General features: G+C 52.5%; 1 protein-coding gene across 3 annotated transcripts in view; it reads left to right on the top strand.

The window, feature by feature from the left end:
- ACD (ACD shelterin complex subunit and telomerase recruitment factor) overlaps nt 1-17,371 on the top strand; it is a 283,828-nt gene that overhangs the window by 238,459 nt on the left and 27,998 nt on the right. For all 3 annotated transcript variants that reach the window (XM_078688039.1, XM_078688038.1, XM_078688037.1), the window contains one exon: nt 2,648-3,549. In XM_078688039.1, coding sequence (XP_078544165.1) covers nt 2,648-3,549 — 902 coding nt within the window. The remainder of the gene's footprint in view (nt 1-2,647; nt 3,550-17,371) is intronic.

The following is a 17,371-nucleotide window of genomic DNA, read 5'->3' as shown; positions in this document are numbered from 1 at the left end:
TCTCCTGGACCTGTCCAAAAATACAGCAATACTGGGTTCAGGTGCACACCACACTAGGGAACATCCTTTCCATGACATTGATCCCCACTCCTGAGATTGCACTGTTGGGATATGTGGTAAATTTCCCCTAGAAGGTCAGGAAATTGTCTGTGCTTGGTTTTCTGTTGGCCAAACGCGAGGTGGCATTACTATGGGGTAGCAGGAGGGTCCCTTCACTACAGTCATGGCTTCGCAGTTTGGCGTTTTGTAATGTAAATTGCGAGGAATACGCCACATTAGTGCCCAGCTACTCAAGACCTGTGGACATTTGGGGACCGTACAAAGTGTGCATCACTAGCAAGCGCACTGAGGCTGACACTCAGATTGCCAATGGTATTGTTCCTGAGGGTGTCGGCTAGGTGCATGGGGCGGCATTGAATGTTCCCCCCCCTTTTTTTTCTTTCTTTTTCATGTGACAATAATACTTTATCTCTGTTTGTATGGGAGGGTGCTAGGGAAATAGACCAATCCTGGTAATGCAACAGCCCTGTGGGTTACTTGATGTTATGCCTGCACTTATCCCCCACATTCCACTGTAAATTGACGCCGTGGGCTATTACCTGTATTTCATATCACATTGCATTTATTTATGTCTGTACCAGTACTGTGTATCACACTATGCTCTCTATTTTGACCATGATTGTATAAAACTGAAAAATAAAGTAAAAAAATAAAAAAGAATTTACAGTGGGGACCAATGCCTCATTTCTGTATTGATTGGGCCACTTGGGAGAGGTGGAGAATCGAGCCATCTGGCCTCTGGCAGAGTCCATGCTCCACATCAACCTTCAGGAGCTGCTGGCCTTCCACTTGGCATTGAAGGCTTACCTACCATCCATCAAAAGGATGCTGGTGCAGTTGCTCATGCACATCACCACCGCCATGTGGTATTGCAACAAACAGGGTGTAGTGGGTCAGTGAACCGTGTGCCAGGAGGCACTACGCCTTTGGAAATGGATGAATAACCAGGTGATTTTCCTGGTGATACAGCTTCTGGCCAGGACGGACAAACTCAGCCTTCGACACCTAGTGGCGTACAAATGGTGGTTGCATGCGGAGGTGGCATATGGCAACTTCCGCAAATAGAGAGAACCTTGGTTTGATTGTTTCTCTGCACCTCTAAGAACGCCAATGTCAGTACTTTAGTGCACTGGGTCTCTATCTCTCTCCCTCTCCCTCTCCAACTCTCTCTCTCTCTCTCTCTCTCTCTCTCTCTCTCTCTCTCTCTTCTCTCTCTCTCCCTCTCTCTCTCCCTCTCTCTCTCCCTCCCTCCCTCCCTCCCCCCTTCCTCCCTCCCCCATGCAGTCTGCCTAAAGAGGACTTTGGGACTCCCGTACCCCTTTCCGTCGATACCTCTCGTGCTTTGAGTTCTGAAGAAGATCAGGAATGACTGGGCCCAAGTCATCTTATTCCCGAGGTTGTACATGTCATTTTGGCAGGCAGGTGTCATTCAACTAAAACACTGTTCACCTGCATTGGAACTAGTTTGTGCTTTGGTGCGGTACTGAATAGATTTGCCGACTTCAAGCCAGGTTATCTAAGTATTACTTTTTGGTTGTCCTTAACCCAGCAAGGACCTGCTTTAGGCACAGGTAAAGGATATCTCTCAGATCTTCCAGCCTTTTTGCGGTGGCTGGGTCCGCCTCATTCTCCTTTTAATATGCCTCAGTGAGACAATAACTAGGTCTTCACCTTCCTGAGATGTACTCCATTTGAATCGTTGCAGCTGTCCACTATGACTTCTCACCCTCATAATAATGTTCCTCATTGCTGTAACATTGGTGCGGCAGGTGAATGAGCTGCTTTATTTAGGTGCGCACTAGGCTGATTTAAGCATTCAAAGTCCCAAAGTACAGAGCAGTATTAAAGAAATATAAAGTTGATAACAGATTCATAAAGGCATATAAATACTAGACCAGTATTGAGGTGTATTAAATGGCAGTTTTCAGTAGTTAGTGAGTGATAGAATAAGGTAGAGGGGACAGGTCAGCAGTGGTTTTGAAAGTAATTGGAACAGAAGTTGGTCAATAGTTATTGTATTTGTCTTCTGCAGGACTTTACATATGATACTGACCCTCTAAAAGATCATTATATAGTTCTTTTTCCTGAATTTGAGGGGATGGGGCTCCAAATAATGTTAGATTTGATTAGAGCATCACCCCCACTCTCTGTTCATTACAAGATCTTTACCAGGTGTCTCAGTAATTTCTAAAGGGGTCAAAGAGTAGATTATACATTTTTGGAGCACATGTGGGAATTGCATTTTCCATGCTGAATCTCGCATATCTTTCTGTGATACTCCACCTGAAAAGTTTGTCTCGCTGCAGCAGGTGAAAACTCTGGGTGGAATACCACTCGCCAGCGGTGTTTCCGCTAATCGTAGAATTCCGATTGGCCTGGTAAGTCTCGTTATCAGTATGATCGGTATAAGCAAGCCACTGGTAATGAGGGACGCGAATGGAGTAGAGCGAGTCAGGCATGACCGGGGGTGGTTATGAGATTGTGTTGTTTACGAGAGCAGATGAGCACCACATTCTGCACAGCATTTAGCTGGCAGGTGTTAATGGAAATGTTTAATACAATTCAGACCTTTCATATTTAATTTCAGGTACTCCGGAAACTCCATCAAGTTCCCACACTTCACAAGAGTCCTGCGTGGTTTTAAGTATTAAAGACGATGGCATAACACTACCAGATAGCAGCACACCAGACTTGCTAGAACATATGGAAGAGACCTTTATGAACAAAATGGATAGCTCTCCACCTTTGCTTTTTTCTGACACCAGTACACAGAGCCAAGAAACTTGTGCAGAAACAGGTAGCGCAATGTGTGAAACTGTAATCAACGTTGACAATACACGCTGCACTGACAGTGGTGTGGACTGTCGCCACAGTTTCAGCTGTAAAGACCCTAACAGTATCCACCAATGCCCAGTGCGTGACTCTCCACCGTCACAAATTTCGAATTGCTTGGACATAAATTATGTAAACAAGGAATCTGAAGATAAAGTGCTTGTAAATGAGGAAGACAATAAGGACGAGACTGGGGTTTCTGCGACCCTGGGTTCTGACATAGTTTTGTTCCCATTGGAAGGCGATGATATACGGCATAAGGACAAAGAACGACCAAGTGAGAAAAGCCCCAGACAATATTTAAAACAACATGCAGCCAAGAGGGCACACCCATTGGAACTGATCAGTTCTGAGAAGCAGCTACCAGTGGATGTGCACAGTTGCTCTGGGAAGACACCTAAAAAGAAGGTCTCCCCTCTATCTGATCAGAAAATTAAGAAAGATGGACCAGTGCCCTATAAACCAAAATTACAGTTCTTGAATGATCAGCAGAACTCAGCAGCACAAGAAGCTAATGCAACATCAAAGAGTGATCTAATAAAAGGTGTACCTTCCAAGGCATCAGAGAACTCTCAAGAGAATCAAAACAGCATATTAAATGAAAAGGGACAGTTCGATGATACATACATACCTACTCTGCAGCCAGCCAGTAGCATGGTAAGTGGGAATTGACATTTAAAGGCATGTGTGATTTGGAGATGGCTTATAACCCACTAATAGTATGGTCTATTGCCTTATTGTACCTCCAATACAAGCAGTTTAATGTTGTGAACTGCTATATTGTTCATGCATGCAGTCACCTAATTAATCCACCATGTATATACTAAGCATCTTCCATCACCAGTTAAATGTCTACCAGCCGAAAGAGTTTTCATGAAGACTATTTCTCAAAAATATAAATTCAAACATATTACATGAGAAATAGCCCCAATCTACACCAGCATCTGATGCGCAGAGGACTGGGGACAGCAAAGAAAGTAGTGAAACTGTATGAAAACTGTATACTTTTCTTTTAGTTATGTTGTTTATGACATTGGTGATATCACGTATTTATTTCTTATGAGAATCAGGAAATATATTGATTGGAAATGTACATTAGCCCATGCATGAATGACGGACATAGAACAATAAATGGAATGTATGGAGTTACAAGAAATCAGTGAGGTTTTGGCCGGAAAGTGTAGGTAAGCTGTTGCTTGGACAGTAAGAACCTCAAGGACAAACAGGCATTGGAAACACTGCACAGCACTGTATCTAGAAGATATCGGTGTAGGTAGGATTAGCCACTTATCATGAGGTAAATTTACAAAGTAAAGAAATTGGTACTTCTTCATCATGAGTCCCCTTCTTGGTAAACATGAATCACCTTCGCCTTAGAGTTTCAAGAGCTGTGTTTTTAGTTTGGTGTTAAAGTTCTGGAGTGTTCGGTTGGCCCTGTTGGTCAGTGTGAGAGCATTCCGGTGATTGAGTGAGTCCAAGAATGTGGATGAAACGGAATCTCTGCAGTGCACACTGTGGTTTTAGGTTTTATAGGAGGTGCTAGTTGGCCGATCTCTTGCGGTGATGCTTTGGGACAGAGCTTCGAAAAGGTAGGCTGGGGATGATCCATGAATGGCTTTGAAGACCAGTCTTAAAGTTTTTCAGAGGGTCCAATTTTTAGCTGAATGCCACCTCGCTTGAGGTTAAAAGGCTGACGAAGGGATGCTTCTGGGGATAAAGTATTTTATGTCAGAGTTTAATACTTTGTTGAGGAGAACAAAGTCTTTACGAGCAAGAACTCCCAGGAAATCATTCCAATAGCCATGTTTTTTTAATAACCAGTGAGTTAATCAATGTTTTTTGTTGTGCGGATGGAGGGCGGATTCTGCATAGTGGTCGAATGTGATATCTTGTATCTGAAAGAGACACGTTAGTATTAGATTCCTTACCTTAGAATATCCCCAGGCGTCAGACTGGATCCGGAAATTTTTGCGTAGCAGTACCCTTGTGCGTCGGTAGGCGTCGTCTGCGGCTCCGCGTCCGTCGTCGGCGTCGTGGGCGCCGTGATGACGTCGTCGGAGTACTTAGACGCCGCCTCCGCGTGCTGACGTCAGTTCTTCTTTTTTCCGCGCCAGCAAGCGCAGATCTGGAAAAAGCAGTAACCCTAGTCACTTTTGACTAAACTTTTTGATCCTTTTTGATTACTATTTTGAGTCTCTCTACTCCGAAACGGTGCCGATAGGGATGCCCGGCTTCAAGCATTGCGACGATTGCGACCGGCTGATGTCGGTCACGGATCCTCACCGCGTGTGTTTGTCGTGTTCGGGCGTCGACCACGACGACAAGGCCTGCTCCGACTGCCGGGCCCTCTCTTCGAAAGCCAGGCGGGAGCGGTCCCGTAGGCGACTCGAACTCCGGCAGTCGGTCCCGCGCCGCGAGAGGTCCCGATCCCATGGGAGGTCGAGGGACAGGTCGCGGGCCCGGAGCCTCCACAGCTCCGAGAGTAGGCCGCACTCCTCCGGGTCGAAGTCGTCGTCAGGTAAGCGGCACAAGAAGTCCAAGCGGCGTCATCGCTCCTCAGACTCCCCCCGACGCTCGCGCGATGCGGCCGGGGGTTCGGGTGACACCGCCCACGCGGCTCCGTCGGAGTCGCGGGCGCCGCGTACAGCCCCATACCCTACGGTCCCTGGGCTCAACGCGACGCCGGAGGAGGTCGAGCGCTTCCTCATGGCCATGAGGAAACTCTCTCCTCCGACGGGCTCCGCGGCGCCTCCGGGCCCAGGTTACCCGTCTGGGAGTCCTAGCGGGTCGGCGGCTCCGGCCCCGACGCCGTCGGGTGCTTCGGCCCCGACGCCGCCGATGCCTTCGGGCCAGCCGCAGGCCCCTGTTATCCCGACGCCGCCGGCGCCTTCGGGCCCGGCGCCGAGTGGTCCAGTTGTTCCGACGCCGCCGGTGCCTTCGGGCCCGACGCCGCTGGTCCTCCTTCGGGTTCTGGTTCGTCGCCGGTGGATCTGACGACCTCCCCGGCGTCGGACCCTCAGGTGTCGCCTCCGGCGCCGTCCTCGGGCGGCGCCGACCCTTGTTCTACTTCCGTTCCTGTTCGGCCGTCGGGGCGGCCCCGTTGGGCGCCGCTCCAGACGCCGTTGGGTGAATTTCACTTTTATGAACAGGCCCCATTGATTGAGGACCCTGAATTTCAGGAGATGGGTGAAGGAGAGGACTGGGAGGGGTCTGAGGACCCTCTGACCAGGGAGTGTCAGTCTCGTGAGGACTGGACAGAAGACCTTGGGGAGGCCAGTGGTCTGGACACCTCTCCAGACCCTGGGTTTGTCTCCCCTCCTACCGTGGCTTCGGAGGAGGGGGCAACATATAGTGTGGTGCTGATGAGGGCTGCCAAGGCCTTAAACCTTGAGCTCCCCGTCGCGGCCGTGAGGACTAACCTCCTCACTGAGGTCCTTAAACCGCAGTCAAGCTCGGCCGAGCCTCTGCTGCCCTTTAATGAGGCCTTGACTGACGTTCTTCTGGGCACTTGGTCCAAGTCCGCTACGGGTTCGCCCGTAGATAGGAACGTGGCCAGACGCCACCGCCCCGCCCCGGGCGACCCATGTTTTCTGTCCTCCCACCCTACCCCCGAGAGCCTGGTTATCCAGGCCTCCAATTCCCAAACCGCATTCCCGTCGGCCCCGCCGGATCGGGAATCCAAGAGGTATGACCAGTATGGGAAGAAGATCTTCTCATCCATTAGTTTGGGCCTGCCGTCTTCCAACACCGCCTGCCTCTTGGGACGTTACACCCACTCTGTGTGGGATAAGGTCGCGGAAGTGCTGCCAGAGTGTCCGTTGGAGGTACGGGCCAAACTCGGCCAAGCCCTTGTGGAGGGCCGGGATGCAGCCAAGTATTCCATCCGGTGTGGGCTGGATACCACTGACTCGCTGGGTAGAGCGATGGCAACGACGGTGGAGGTCAGACGCCACGCCTGGCTGAGGTCCGCCAACTTCTCGGCAGATGTCCAGAGCACGCTCATGGACATGCCGTTTGATGGCCGTCGCCTCTTTGGCGACAAGGCAGACCATGCGCTTGAGCGTTTTAAGGACTCCAGGGCTACGGCCAAGTCCTTGGGCCTCTCGGGCCAACGCCAGCAACCGGCTGCCTATCACTCCTTTCGTGGCCACGGAAGGGGTGCGCCCGCACGTGCCTCCAGCCACGCGCCGCAGGGCAATACCCAACGCGGTGGCGGCCGTGGGAATCGCCGTCCGGGCGGTCGTGGGCAGCGGCGAGGTCAGTCCACACCTTCCCCCGCAGCATCCGCCTCTAAACCCTCCTAGTCCGTGCTTTCAGGCCCATGTGACGCCAGTGGGGGGCAGGGTTCGCCATCACCACCTCCACTGGCGCACTGTCACATCGGACAGGTGGGTGCTGCAGATCGTCCGAAGGGGCTACTCCCTCCCCTTCGAGGCGACTCCTCCAACCATGCCGCCGCAGAACCACCGTGTATCGGGGTATCACTTGCGACTTCTGCAGGAGGAAGTTACGGCCCTCTTGGCCAAAGGGGCCATCGAGCGCGTTCCTGGGCCAGAAGTAGGGTGTGGTTGCTACTCCCACTACTTTCTGGTGCCCAAGAAGGGCAAAGGGGGCCTGCGCCCTATCTTGGACCTACGGAACGTCAACGGCTTCCTCCGGAAGGAGAAGTTCAAGATGCTGACACTGGCTCAGGTCTTAGCTGCCCTGGATCCAGGAGACTGGATGGTGGCGTTGGACTTGCAGGACGCTTATTTCCACATCCCCGTCCTGCCGGCCCACCGGCGCTACCTGCGGTTCACGGTTGGCCACGAGCACTTTCAGTTTACCGTGCTCCCCTTCGGCCTTACCAGCGCCCCACGGGTGTTCACAAAGGTGATGGCGGTGGTCGCAGCTCATCTGCGCAGGTTGGGGATTTCAGTCTTCCCCTACCTCGACGACTGGCTGTTGAAGGCGGGCTCGCCCCTGACAGTCGTCAGCCACCTCCAGACTACGGCAGACCTCCTGCATCAGCTGGGGTTCTCGCTCAATGTGCCGAAGTCACACCTGTGCCCCTCTCAGAAGCTCCTCTTCATCGGAGCGGTTCTAGACTCGGCGCAGTTTCGGGTTTATCCACCCGAGCAGCGGGTCCGGGATATTCAGGCTCTGATTCCCATCTTTCAGCCGTTATCCCGGGTTTCGGTCAGGTTGACGCTGCGGCTTCTGGGGCTGATGGCCTCCTGCATCCTGCTGGTGCATCACGCCAGGTGGCCGATGCGGGCTCTGCAGTGGGACCTGAAGTTTCAGTGGGCCCAGCATCAGGGCAACCTGTCCGACCATGTCCTGATCTCGGAGGGCACTGCGAGACAGTTGCAGTGGTGGCTCACGGACCGCGATTGGGTCAGCGGCAGATCCCTCTCCCTACCCCAACCGGAGCACGTAGTTGTGACGGACGCGTCCCTCCAGGGCTGGGGAGGCCACATGGGAGAGGCGGAGATCAGAGGCCTCTGGTCTCCGGCGGAGTCCCGGCTCAACATCAACCTGTTGGAGCTCAGGGCGATTCGTCTGGCACTGAAGGCATTCCTCCCCTCAGTCCGGGGGAGTGTAGTGCAGGTGTTCACGGACAACACCACCACCATGTGGTACTGCAACAAACAAGGCGGTGTGGGGTCGTGGATCCTTTGTCAAGAGGCTCTTCGCCTTTGGCAATGGCTGGAACGCCAGGGCGTGACCCTGGTGGCTCAACATCTGGCAGGTTCTCTGAACGCCAGGGCGGACGAGCTCAGCCGTCGGTGCATGATGGATCACGAATGGCGTCTGAACTCGGACGTGGCGCAAGGCCTCTTTCAGCAATGGGGAGAGCCTTAGTTAGATCTATTCGCCACCGAAGAGAACGCGCAATGTCATCAGTTCTGCGCGTTGGAATTTCCAAGGCAGCACTCGCTCGGAGACGCTTTTTGCCGCGAGTGGAGTTGCGGTCTGTTGTACGCCTTTCCGCCTATACCACTTCTGCCCAGAGTGCTGAAGAAGATCAGGCGCGACCGGGCCCAAGTCATCCTTGTGGCTCCGGACTGGGCACGAAGGTACTGGTATCCAGAGCTACTCAGTATGTCAGTCGATCCCCCGGTTCGTCTGCCTCTTCAGGAGGACCTTCTGTCGCAGCAGCAGGGGACGGTCCTCCACCCGAACCTGTCCAGTCTCCACCTCCATGCTTGGAGATTGAGCGGCGACAGTTGAGGCCATTTGACTTGCCTCCTGAAGTCTGTAACGTCATTCTGGCAGCCAGGCGTCCCTCCACAAAGTCGGTATACGCCTGCAGGTGGAACAGATTTGTGGCATGGTGCACAGCACAGGCTGTGGATCCTCTTCCTGCCCCTCTTTCAGAGGTTCTTCTCTTCCTTCTTTCTCTTGCCCAGCAGGGCTCTGCTCTGGGCACTATCAAGGGCTACCTTTCTGCCCTTTCAGCCTTTCTCAGGCTACCTGATCAGCCTTCTTTGTTCAAGTCCCCTATTGTGAACAGATTTCTTAAAGGCATCACTCACACATTTCCCCCTGTTCCGTTTGTGATGCCTCAGTGGGACTTGAACCTGGTTCTAACTTTTCTGATGTGCGCTCCCTTTGAGCCACTTCACAATTGCCCTCTTCGCCTTCTGACTCTGAAGACTGCTTTCCTGGTTGCCATCACCTCTGCCAGGAGAGTGAGTGAGCTCCAGGCTCTTTCTTGTACTCCACCTTTCCTTTCTGTCCATCCGGACAAAGTGGTGCTTCGTACCAAACCATCTTTCCTGCCCAAGGTTGTCACGGCCTTCCACATTGGGCAGTCTATCACCTTGCCTACCTTCTTTCCGCCTCCGCATCCCTCTAAAGAGGAAGAGCGGCTCCATCGTCTGGACCCAAAACGTGCGCTCTCGTTTTATCTGGATCGCACACGCCAGTTCCGGGTGGATGACCAACTCTTTGTTGGTTACGTGGGCGCTAAGAAGGGGAAAGCGGTGCACAAGAGGACCATCTCCCGGTGGATCATCTTGTGTATCCAGGCATGCTACTCTTTGGCTAGGAAGGAGCCCCCTGCTGGATTGCGGGCTCATTCTACCCGAGCCACGGCGACTACCACTGCCCTGGGCAGGGGTGTGCCCTTACAAGACATCTGTCAGGCAGCTACGTGGGCATCGCTGCACACGTTTGCAAGACACTACTGCCTGGACAGCCAAGTCCGGAGGGATGGCTTCTTTGGCCGTTCCGTCCTCCAGGACTTTCTGGTGTAAGTATTGGTTCGCAGACCCGCCACCGGGGTTGGTATTGCTGGGGTATCTATTCTAAGGTAAGGAATCTAATACTAACGTGTCTCTTTCAGATGCACAAGTTACTACTTGTGTAACGATATATCTGTAAGAGACATTAGTTAGTATTAGATTCCTTACCGACCCGCCCTTCCTCCCCGTTCTGCGAACCAATATCTAGGGTTAGGGTTGTCCCCTTCAGGGCCCCAGTTTCCATGGCACCAGTGTTGGTTTTTAACATGGCTCTGCGTTTCTGGCGCGGAAAAGCTGTGTCTAAGAACTGACGTCAGCACGCGGAGGCGGCGTCTAAGTACTCCGACGACTTCATCACGGCGCCGACGACGGACGCGGAGCCGCAGACGACGCCTACCGACGCGCAAGGGTACTGCTACGCAAAAATTTCCGGATCCAGTCTGACGCCTGGGGATATTCTAAGGTAAGGAATCTAATACTAACTAATGTCTCTTACAGATATATCGTTACACAAGTAGTAACTTGTGCTGTAGTGGTAATAAAATGCTCTATCCACTTGGTAGTTTGAAGAGTATGCCTAGGTTTATGGCCAACTTGGCAAAAGTGATCTTGTCCAGCGGGTAGTAGAAAGAGCTTGGAATTGAGGCGCTTCTAAGGAGGAGAGAAAGCATAAAGCTTTTATTTTAGAAGAGTGCCACATAAGCCATTATGGTGACTAATGGCACCAAAGCAATCTCTTACCTGAGGTTGCAAAAGGGAAAGTTTCGAACATGAATAATGTATAGGCGTGTCCACGTAAAAATGGTAGGAGGACCCAGGTGAACAGATTTCACCAAGGGAGGTGACGTATCGTGACAAAAGTGAAGGCCTCAAAACAGAACCTTGGGGGAAACTGGCTGGAAGTGGGCTGAGAGGAGATCTGAAAGATTGCTACTCCACAGAGAAGGTCTGGTTAGAGAGGTAGTAGGAGACGTGTTTGTGTGCAGAGCCTGCCATTTGTCTTAAAGGGTGTATAGTAAGTTATGATGGCCATCCTTCTCAGAAGCTGCAGAGATCGAAGAGTATATAGATGGAGGAGGGATGGTTGTGATGTGTGGATGTTATGAAACTAGCAACTGGTGTGAAGGCTATTTCAGTGGAGTGGGGGGCGCAGAAGAACGATTGGAAGGTGAGGCAGAGAGTAAGGCAGCTGATGCCAAAGTGTTCATCTCTAGAGAAAAAGGTAAGTAGCTACAAGGACAATTTGTTCTGTTGCCACTTTCTTTAATATCAGAACTGTAGCAGTTTAAACCATGAGAAGCAGGTACCAGAGATGAGTGGGTGGTTGAATAGGGATGTCAAACAGAATAGTACATCAGATGTTGGATCAAGGGATTTTATGGTTTGAGGGCTGTAACAGCCAGAGTGGGCACATTTAGGGTTAGCAGATTTTAGGTGACCGTCCTGTCCCGTGCAGAAGCGGTCGCTCCCCTCACTCCCTCTCACCTGGTATCTGGTATCGTAGCGCTATTTACACTGCTGCTTTGCTGATCGTGCTAACTTCTGTACCTATTTACATTGCTGCCTGGGCTCTGTGCCTTGCAACTGTTTTGAGTCTTATTTGGGGTTTCATTTTGATCAGAGCGCTCGACCGTTGGGCTTGGTGATCTGTTAGCGTGCAATTTTAATTGACTGCGGCTGAAGATCGTAGCGCTTGCTCACTGCTGCTGGTTGCTTAATTTTAACATAGCGCTCCATTGCTCGCCCCAACCTCACCCTGATTGCTTTTGTTTTCATTGCTGCCATTTTGTTGTTGTGCCGTCCGAGCCCGTCCCCCCAACACGCTCCCGCCTCCCAGCTGACCCCACCTCGCCCCGCCCCCCCCCCCCCACTATTCACTTATGTCGCTACTGCTGACGCGCAGCGTTCACGCGCAGCGGTCGCGCCCCATGCGCGCCGAAAGTAAGCCCGTCTACGCCCGTCCGCGGCTGGACCGCGCCCAGCGCCAGACCCCCTGGCCCCCGCATCACCCACCCCTCCCGCATTACATACGACGCCTCCACCCTCCTAGCACTTAACCCTGGCCTACTCCCTAACTGCGCCCAAGCAGCACCAGGACACACCCATGGACCCTTCACCTGCCACTCCTGCAAATTCACCTGTATCAAGACCCACACCAAACCCACAAACACCAAACAGAGATCCAACACCAACCACCTTAAATGCATCCTTCTCAACACCCGCTCGGTTCACAAACACGCCATCGACCTTTGGAATCTACTCGACACCATTTCTCTGGACATCGCCTTCCTAACAGAAACCTGGATGAATGCCTCTTCAGCTCCAGACATCACCATAGCCATCCCGGACGGCTACAAGATCATCCGCAAGGACCGCACCATCCAAACAGGAGGAGGCATCGCCATCGTCCACAAGAACACCATCCGCGTCTCAACCAGCTCAGAAGTCAACCTCGCTATCGCCGAACACCTCCACTTCCAGATCCACACCGACCCCAAGACCACACTCAGAGGCACCCTCCTCTACAGGCCACCAGGACCCCGTACATAATTCAGCGAAGACATCACTGACTTCATCACCCCACACGCCCTCCCCTCGGAAGAATACATTCTACTGGGAGACCTCAAATTTCCATCTGGAAAAGAGCAACGACAGTAACACTACCACCCTTCTGGACAATCTCGCCAATCTCTGACTCAAACAACTTGTTAACACCCCCACACACTATGCAGGACACACACTCGACCCTATCTTCACTTCCAGTAAGTATATCTCCTTCACTCACACCACACCCCTCCACTGGACGGACCACAGTTGCATCCACTTCATCTTCAATAAGACCACGATCCACAACCACCCTCAACCAACTCTGCGGAGAAATTGGAACAAAATCACCATCGACCAGATCTCCACATCGCTTCTTCAAATACCCCCTGCCTATTCAACGAACCCTAACCATGCCGCCATCAACCTCACACAATGGTTAACCCAAACCGCCGACAAACTAGCACCCTTGAAAAAACATCAAATCAAACAAGGAAGCAAGAACGCCCCCTGGTTCAACGATGACCTTAAGAAATCCAAGAAGTTCTGTCGTTCCCTTGGAAAAACTTGGAAAAAAGACCCAAACACTACCACCCAAGCCGCCTTCAAAAACGCCACCCGCAAACACCACCAACTAATCCGGACAGCCAAGAAATCAGCACTCAAAGACCGACTAGACAACAACGCCCACAACAGCAAGGAACTTTTCAACATCATCAAAGAATTCACCAACCCCACCGCCAGCTCAAACGACATCACCCCCTCTCAAGTCCTCTGTGACTCCCTCGCCTCATTTTTCCATGACAAAATCGCCGACATTCATAACAGCTTTGACAACCAACCCGCAAACCAGTCCACCCCACTCACCTCCGAACCTGTTCCTCCTCCGAATAACCTTTTCGACTGGAACCCAATCACCACAGAAGACACCATTCGCCTGATGAACTCCATCCACTCAGGATCCCCTACAGACCCATGTCCCCACCACATCTTCAACAAAGCAGACTCCATCATCGCACCCCATCTCCGAGACGTCATCAACTGCTCCCTCAACTCCGCCACATTCCCAGAGAGCTGGAAACATGCCGAACTCAGCGCCCTTCTGAAAAAACCCACAGCTGACCCCACCGAACTCAAAAACTACCGCCCCATCTCGCTCCTCCCATTCCCTGCCAAAGTCATTGAGAAAGCCATCAACAATCAGCTCGCCGCCTTCCTCGAAACCAACAAATCACTCGACTCCTCACAGTCTGGCTTCCGAGCCAAACACAGCACCGAGACCGCCCTCATCGCAGCAACAGACGACATTCGAACACTACTGGACAACGGAGACACAGTCGCCCTCATCCTCCTTGACCTCTCTGCAGCCTTCGACACAGTCTGCCATAGCACCCTGATACAACGACTCAGAAACATCGGAATTCAAGGAAAAGCATTGGACTGGATCATCTCGTTCCTCGCTGGAAGAACTCAGAGAGTCCGCCTCCCCCCTTTTAAATCAGAGGCCACCGAAGTCATCTGCGGCGTCCCGCAAGGATCATCACTCAGTCCCACCCTCTTCAACGTCTACATGAGCCCCCTCGCAACCATCGCACGTCAACACAACCTCAACATCATCTCCTACGCTGATGACACTCAGCTGATCCTCTCACTCACCAAAGACCCAATCACCGCCAAAACCAACCTACATGAAGGGATGAAAGAAGTAGCCGAGTGGATGAAGCGCAGCCGTCTGAAACTGAACTCGGACAAAACGGAAGTCCTCATTTTAGGTGCATCCCCTTCCGCCTGGGACGAATCTTGGTGGCCAACGGCCCTAGGAAAAGCCCCCATACCGACAGACCACGCACGGAACCTGGGCATCATCCTGGACTCCTCACTCTCGATGACCAGACAAGTCAACGCAGTCTCATCATCATGCTTCAACATCCTACGCATGCTCAAAAAAACATTTCGCTGGATCCCCACCGAAACAAGAAAAACGGTCACCCACGCACTGGTTACAAGCCGTCTGGACTACGGAAACACCCTTTACGCCGGTACCACCGCAAAACTGCAGAAAAAACTCCAACGCATCCAAAATGCTTCAGCCAGACTCATACTGGACATCCTTCGCACAGACCACATTTCCGTTCACCTGAAAGACCTTCACTGGCTCCCCGTCAACAAGAGGATAACGTTCCGTCTCCTCACCCACGCACACAAAGCCCTGTACGAACTTGGACCTGATTGTCTCAACACGCGCCTTTTCTTTTACACCCCCACCCGCCAGCTGCGTTCGTCCAACCAAGCCCTCGCCGCTGTTCCGCGCATCCACAAAACCACCATGGGGGGTAGATCCTTCTCCTACTTAGCGGCCAAAACCTGGAATTCCCTTCCCATCCACCTCCGCCTTACTCAAAACCACCTAGCCTTCAGAAAACAGCTTTAAACCTGGATATTCGATAAGTAATCCTCCCCCCCCCCTTCCTCAAGCGCCTTGAGACCCTCTGGGTATGTAGTGCGCTATATAAATTCTGACTTGACTTGACTAGTATTCAAATAAACTCTTTTCGGGATGTCAGTGCAAAGTTGACAAGAGTAGGGGGCAGAGACGTTAGTATTGAAGCAGGGACTTGTCTATTTCTGGAGATGTTCGAAGGTAAGTAGGTAGCAAAGTCTAAGTTAGAGATAGTTCATACAGGACCAGCAAGAAGATTGTTGATTGTGGTTGAAGGAAAGGGATGAGGGTTTGCAATTAGGCAGGTTTAGTTTGTCCAGTGCTTTAGAAAATGTTTATGTATGCTTGTAACGTTTCTGGGGTCATAAGTGATGTTTTTTGTGCCATCATCTAGGTCGGTGGTCTTCAAACATTTTAATGCCATGCTCCTCCCTCACCCCATCAGAGATTTTCACAATAATTCTATTAAATTAGTAATGTTTAAATATGTTTAGACTTCTTTAAACATTGCAGGGAAGTTCTGTTACAGTTTTAAAAATGCAATCAGGTACGATTGTCAAGCATACTACTCTAGTCAGGCAGGCCTTACTAACATGTAAAGGTATCCACAGTGTGATTATTCAAAATGGGGATGGGGCTTTGAAGAAGTCCTTTATCTTTTGACACATACTCCCAGCTGGGATATAAATGATAAAAGATGTTAGTGATGGTCCATTACAGAGCGGCTTACTGCCACTCATTTTTTCCCACTTAAAACAAAGCACTGTTCTCTGAAAGAAACAGGTTAGTGTTAGATTCCTTAACTTAGAATATCCCCAGGTGTCAGGCTGGATCCGGAAAGTTTTGCGTAGCAGTACCCCTGCGCTTCGGTAGACGTCGTCTGCGGCTCCGCATCCGTCGTCTGCGTCGTAATCGCCGGGATGATGTCGTCAGAGTACTTAGACGCCGCCCTCGCGCGCTGACGTCAGTTCTTCTTTTTTCCGCGCCAGCAAGCGCAGATCCGGGAAGAGCAGTACTTAGTCATTTTTTGACTCACTTTTTTGATCTATTTCGGATCACTTCTTGAGTCGAACTTCGACTCGCGGTGTTGGTAGGGATGCCAGGGTTTAAACCTTGCGAGGACTGTCACCGCTTGATGTCGGTGACCGACCCCCACCGTCGGTGCCTTTACTGTCTGGGGCCCACCACGATGACAAGTTGTGCCCCGACTGCCGGGCCTTGACCTCGAAGGCTAGGCGGGAGCGGTCCCGTAAGCGGCTCGAGCTCCGGCAGTCGACCCCGTGCCGCTCGAGGTCCCGGTCGAGGGGGCGGTCGCGGGGCCGCAGTCATCACCGCTCGACGAGTCACCACCACTCGTCGGGCTCCAAGTTCTCAGGTAAGTCGGGGCACTCGAAAAAGAAGTTGAAAAAGCGTCATCACTCTTCCGACTCCCCCCGTTGCTCGAGCGACGCGGCCAGGGGTTCGGGCGACACCCCCCACGCGGCACCGCCGGAGTCGCAAGCGCTGCGTCCAGCTCCACACCTCCCGGTCCCTGGGCTGCACGCGACGCCGGAGGAGATTCGTGACTTCGTCGTGGCCATGAGGACTCACTTCCCTCCGTCGGGCCCTGTCGAGGTGCCTTCGGGCCCCGTGGGTCCGTCTGGGAGCCCCAAACGGGCCGGCGGTGCCGTCAGGTGCTTTGGCGCCGTTGACGACTCCGGTCCCGACGCCGCAGGGCTCCACAGGATCCAGGCCTGGATCCGGGCCGCCGCTTGTCGACCTTACGACCCCTCCGCTGGCACTGTCACTGTCCCTGTCCCTGAGGGTGTCTCCCACGACCCGCCGTCCCTGGACGACTTAGTTCCTGGTTCCAGCCCATTTCCGGGTCCGGCGTCGGACCGGCGCCGCACGGTGCCGTCTCCGACGCCGATGGGTGAGCAATTCACCGACCACCCTCTGACACAGCAGTGCCAGTTGAGCCAGGACTGGCCAGACGAGCTGGGGGAGGCCAGTGGTCTGGACACTTCGCCCGACACTGGATTTGTCTCCCCTCCTACCGTGGCTACGGAGGAGGGGGCTGCTTACAGCGTGGTGTTGCCTAGGGCAGCCAAAGCCTTGGCTCTTGAGCTCCCTGTCGCGGCCGTGAGGACTGACCTCCTCACTAAGGTGCTCAAACCGCAGGCAAGCTCCTCGGAGCCTCTCCTGCAGTTTAACGAAGCCCTCACCGACGTTCTGGTGGGCACCTGGTCCAACCCCTCTACAGGCCTTCCTGTAGATCGGAACTTGG

This window comes from Lissotriton helveticus, chromosome 4_1, assembly GCF_964261635.1.
Source record: "Lissotriton helveticus chromosome 4_1, aLisHel1.1, whole genome shotgun sequence".
NCBI lineage: Eukaryota > Metazoa > Chordata > Amphibia > Caudata > Salamandridae > Lissotriton > Lissotriton helveticus.
Note: the sequence above shows the minus strand (reverse complement) of the source record. Positions and strands in the feature narration are given on the sequence as shown.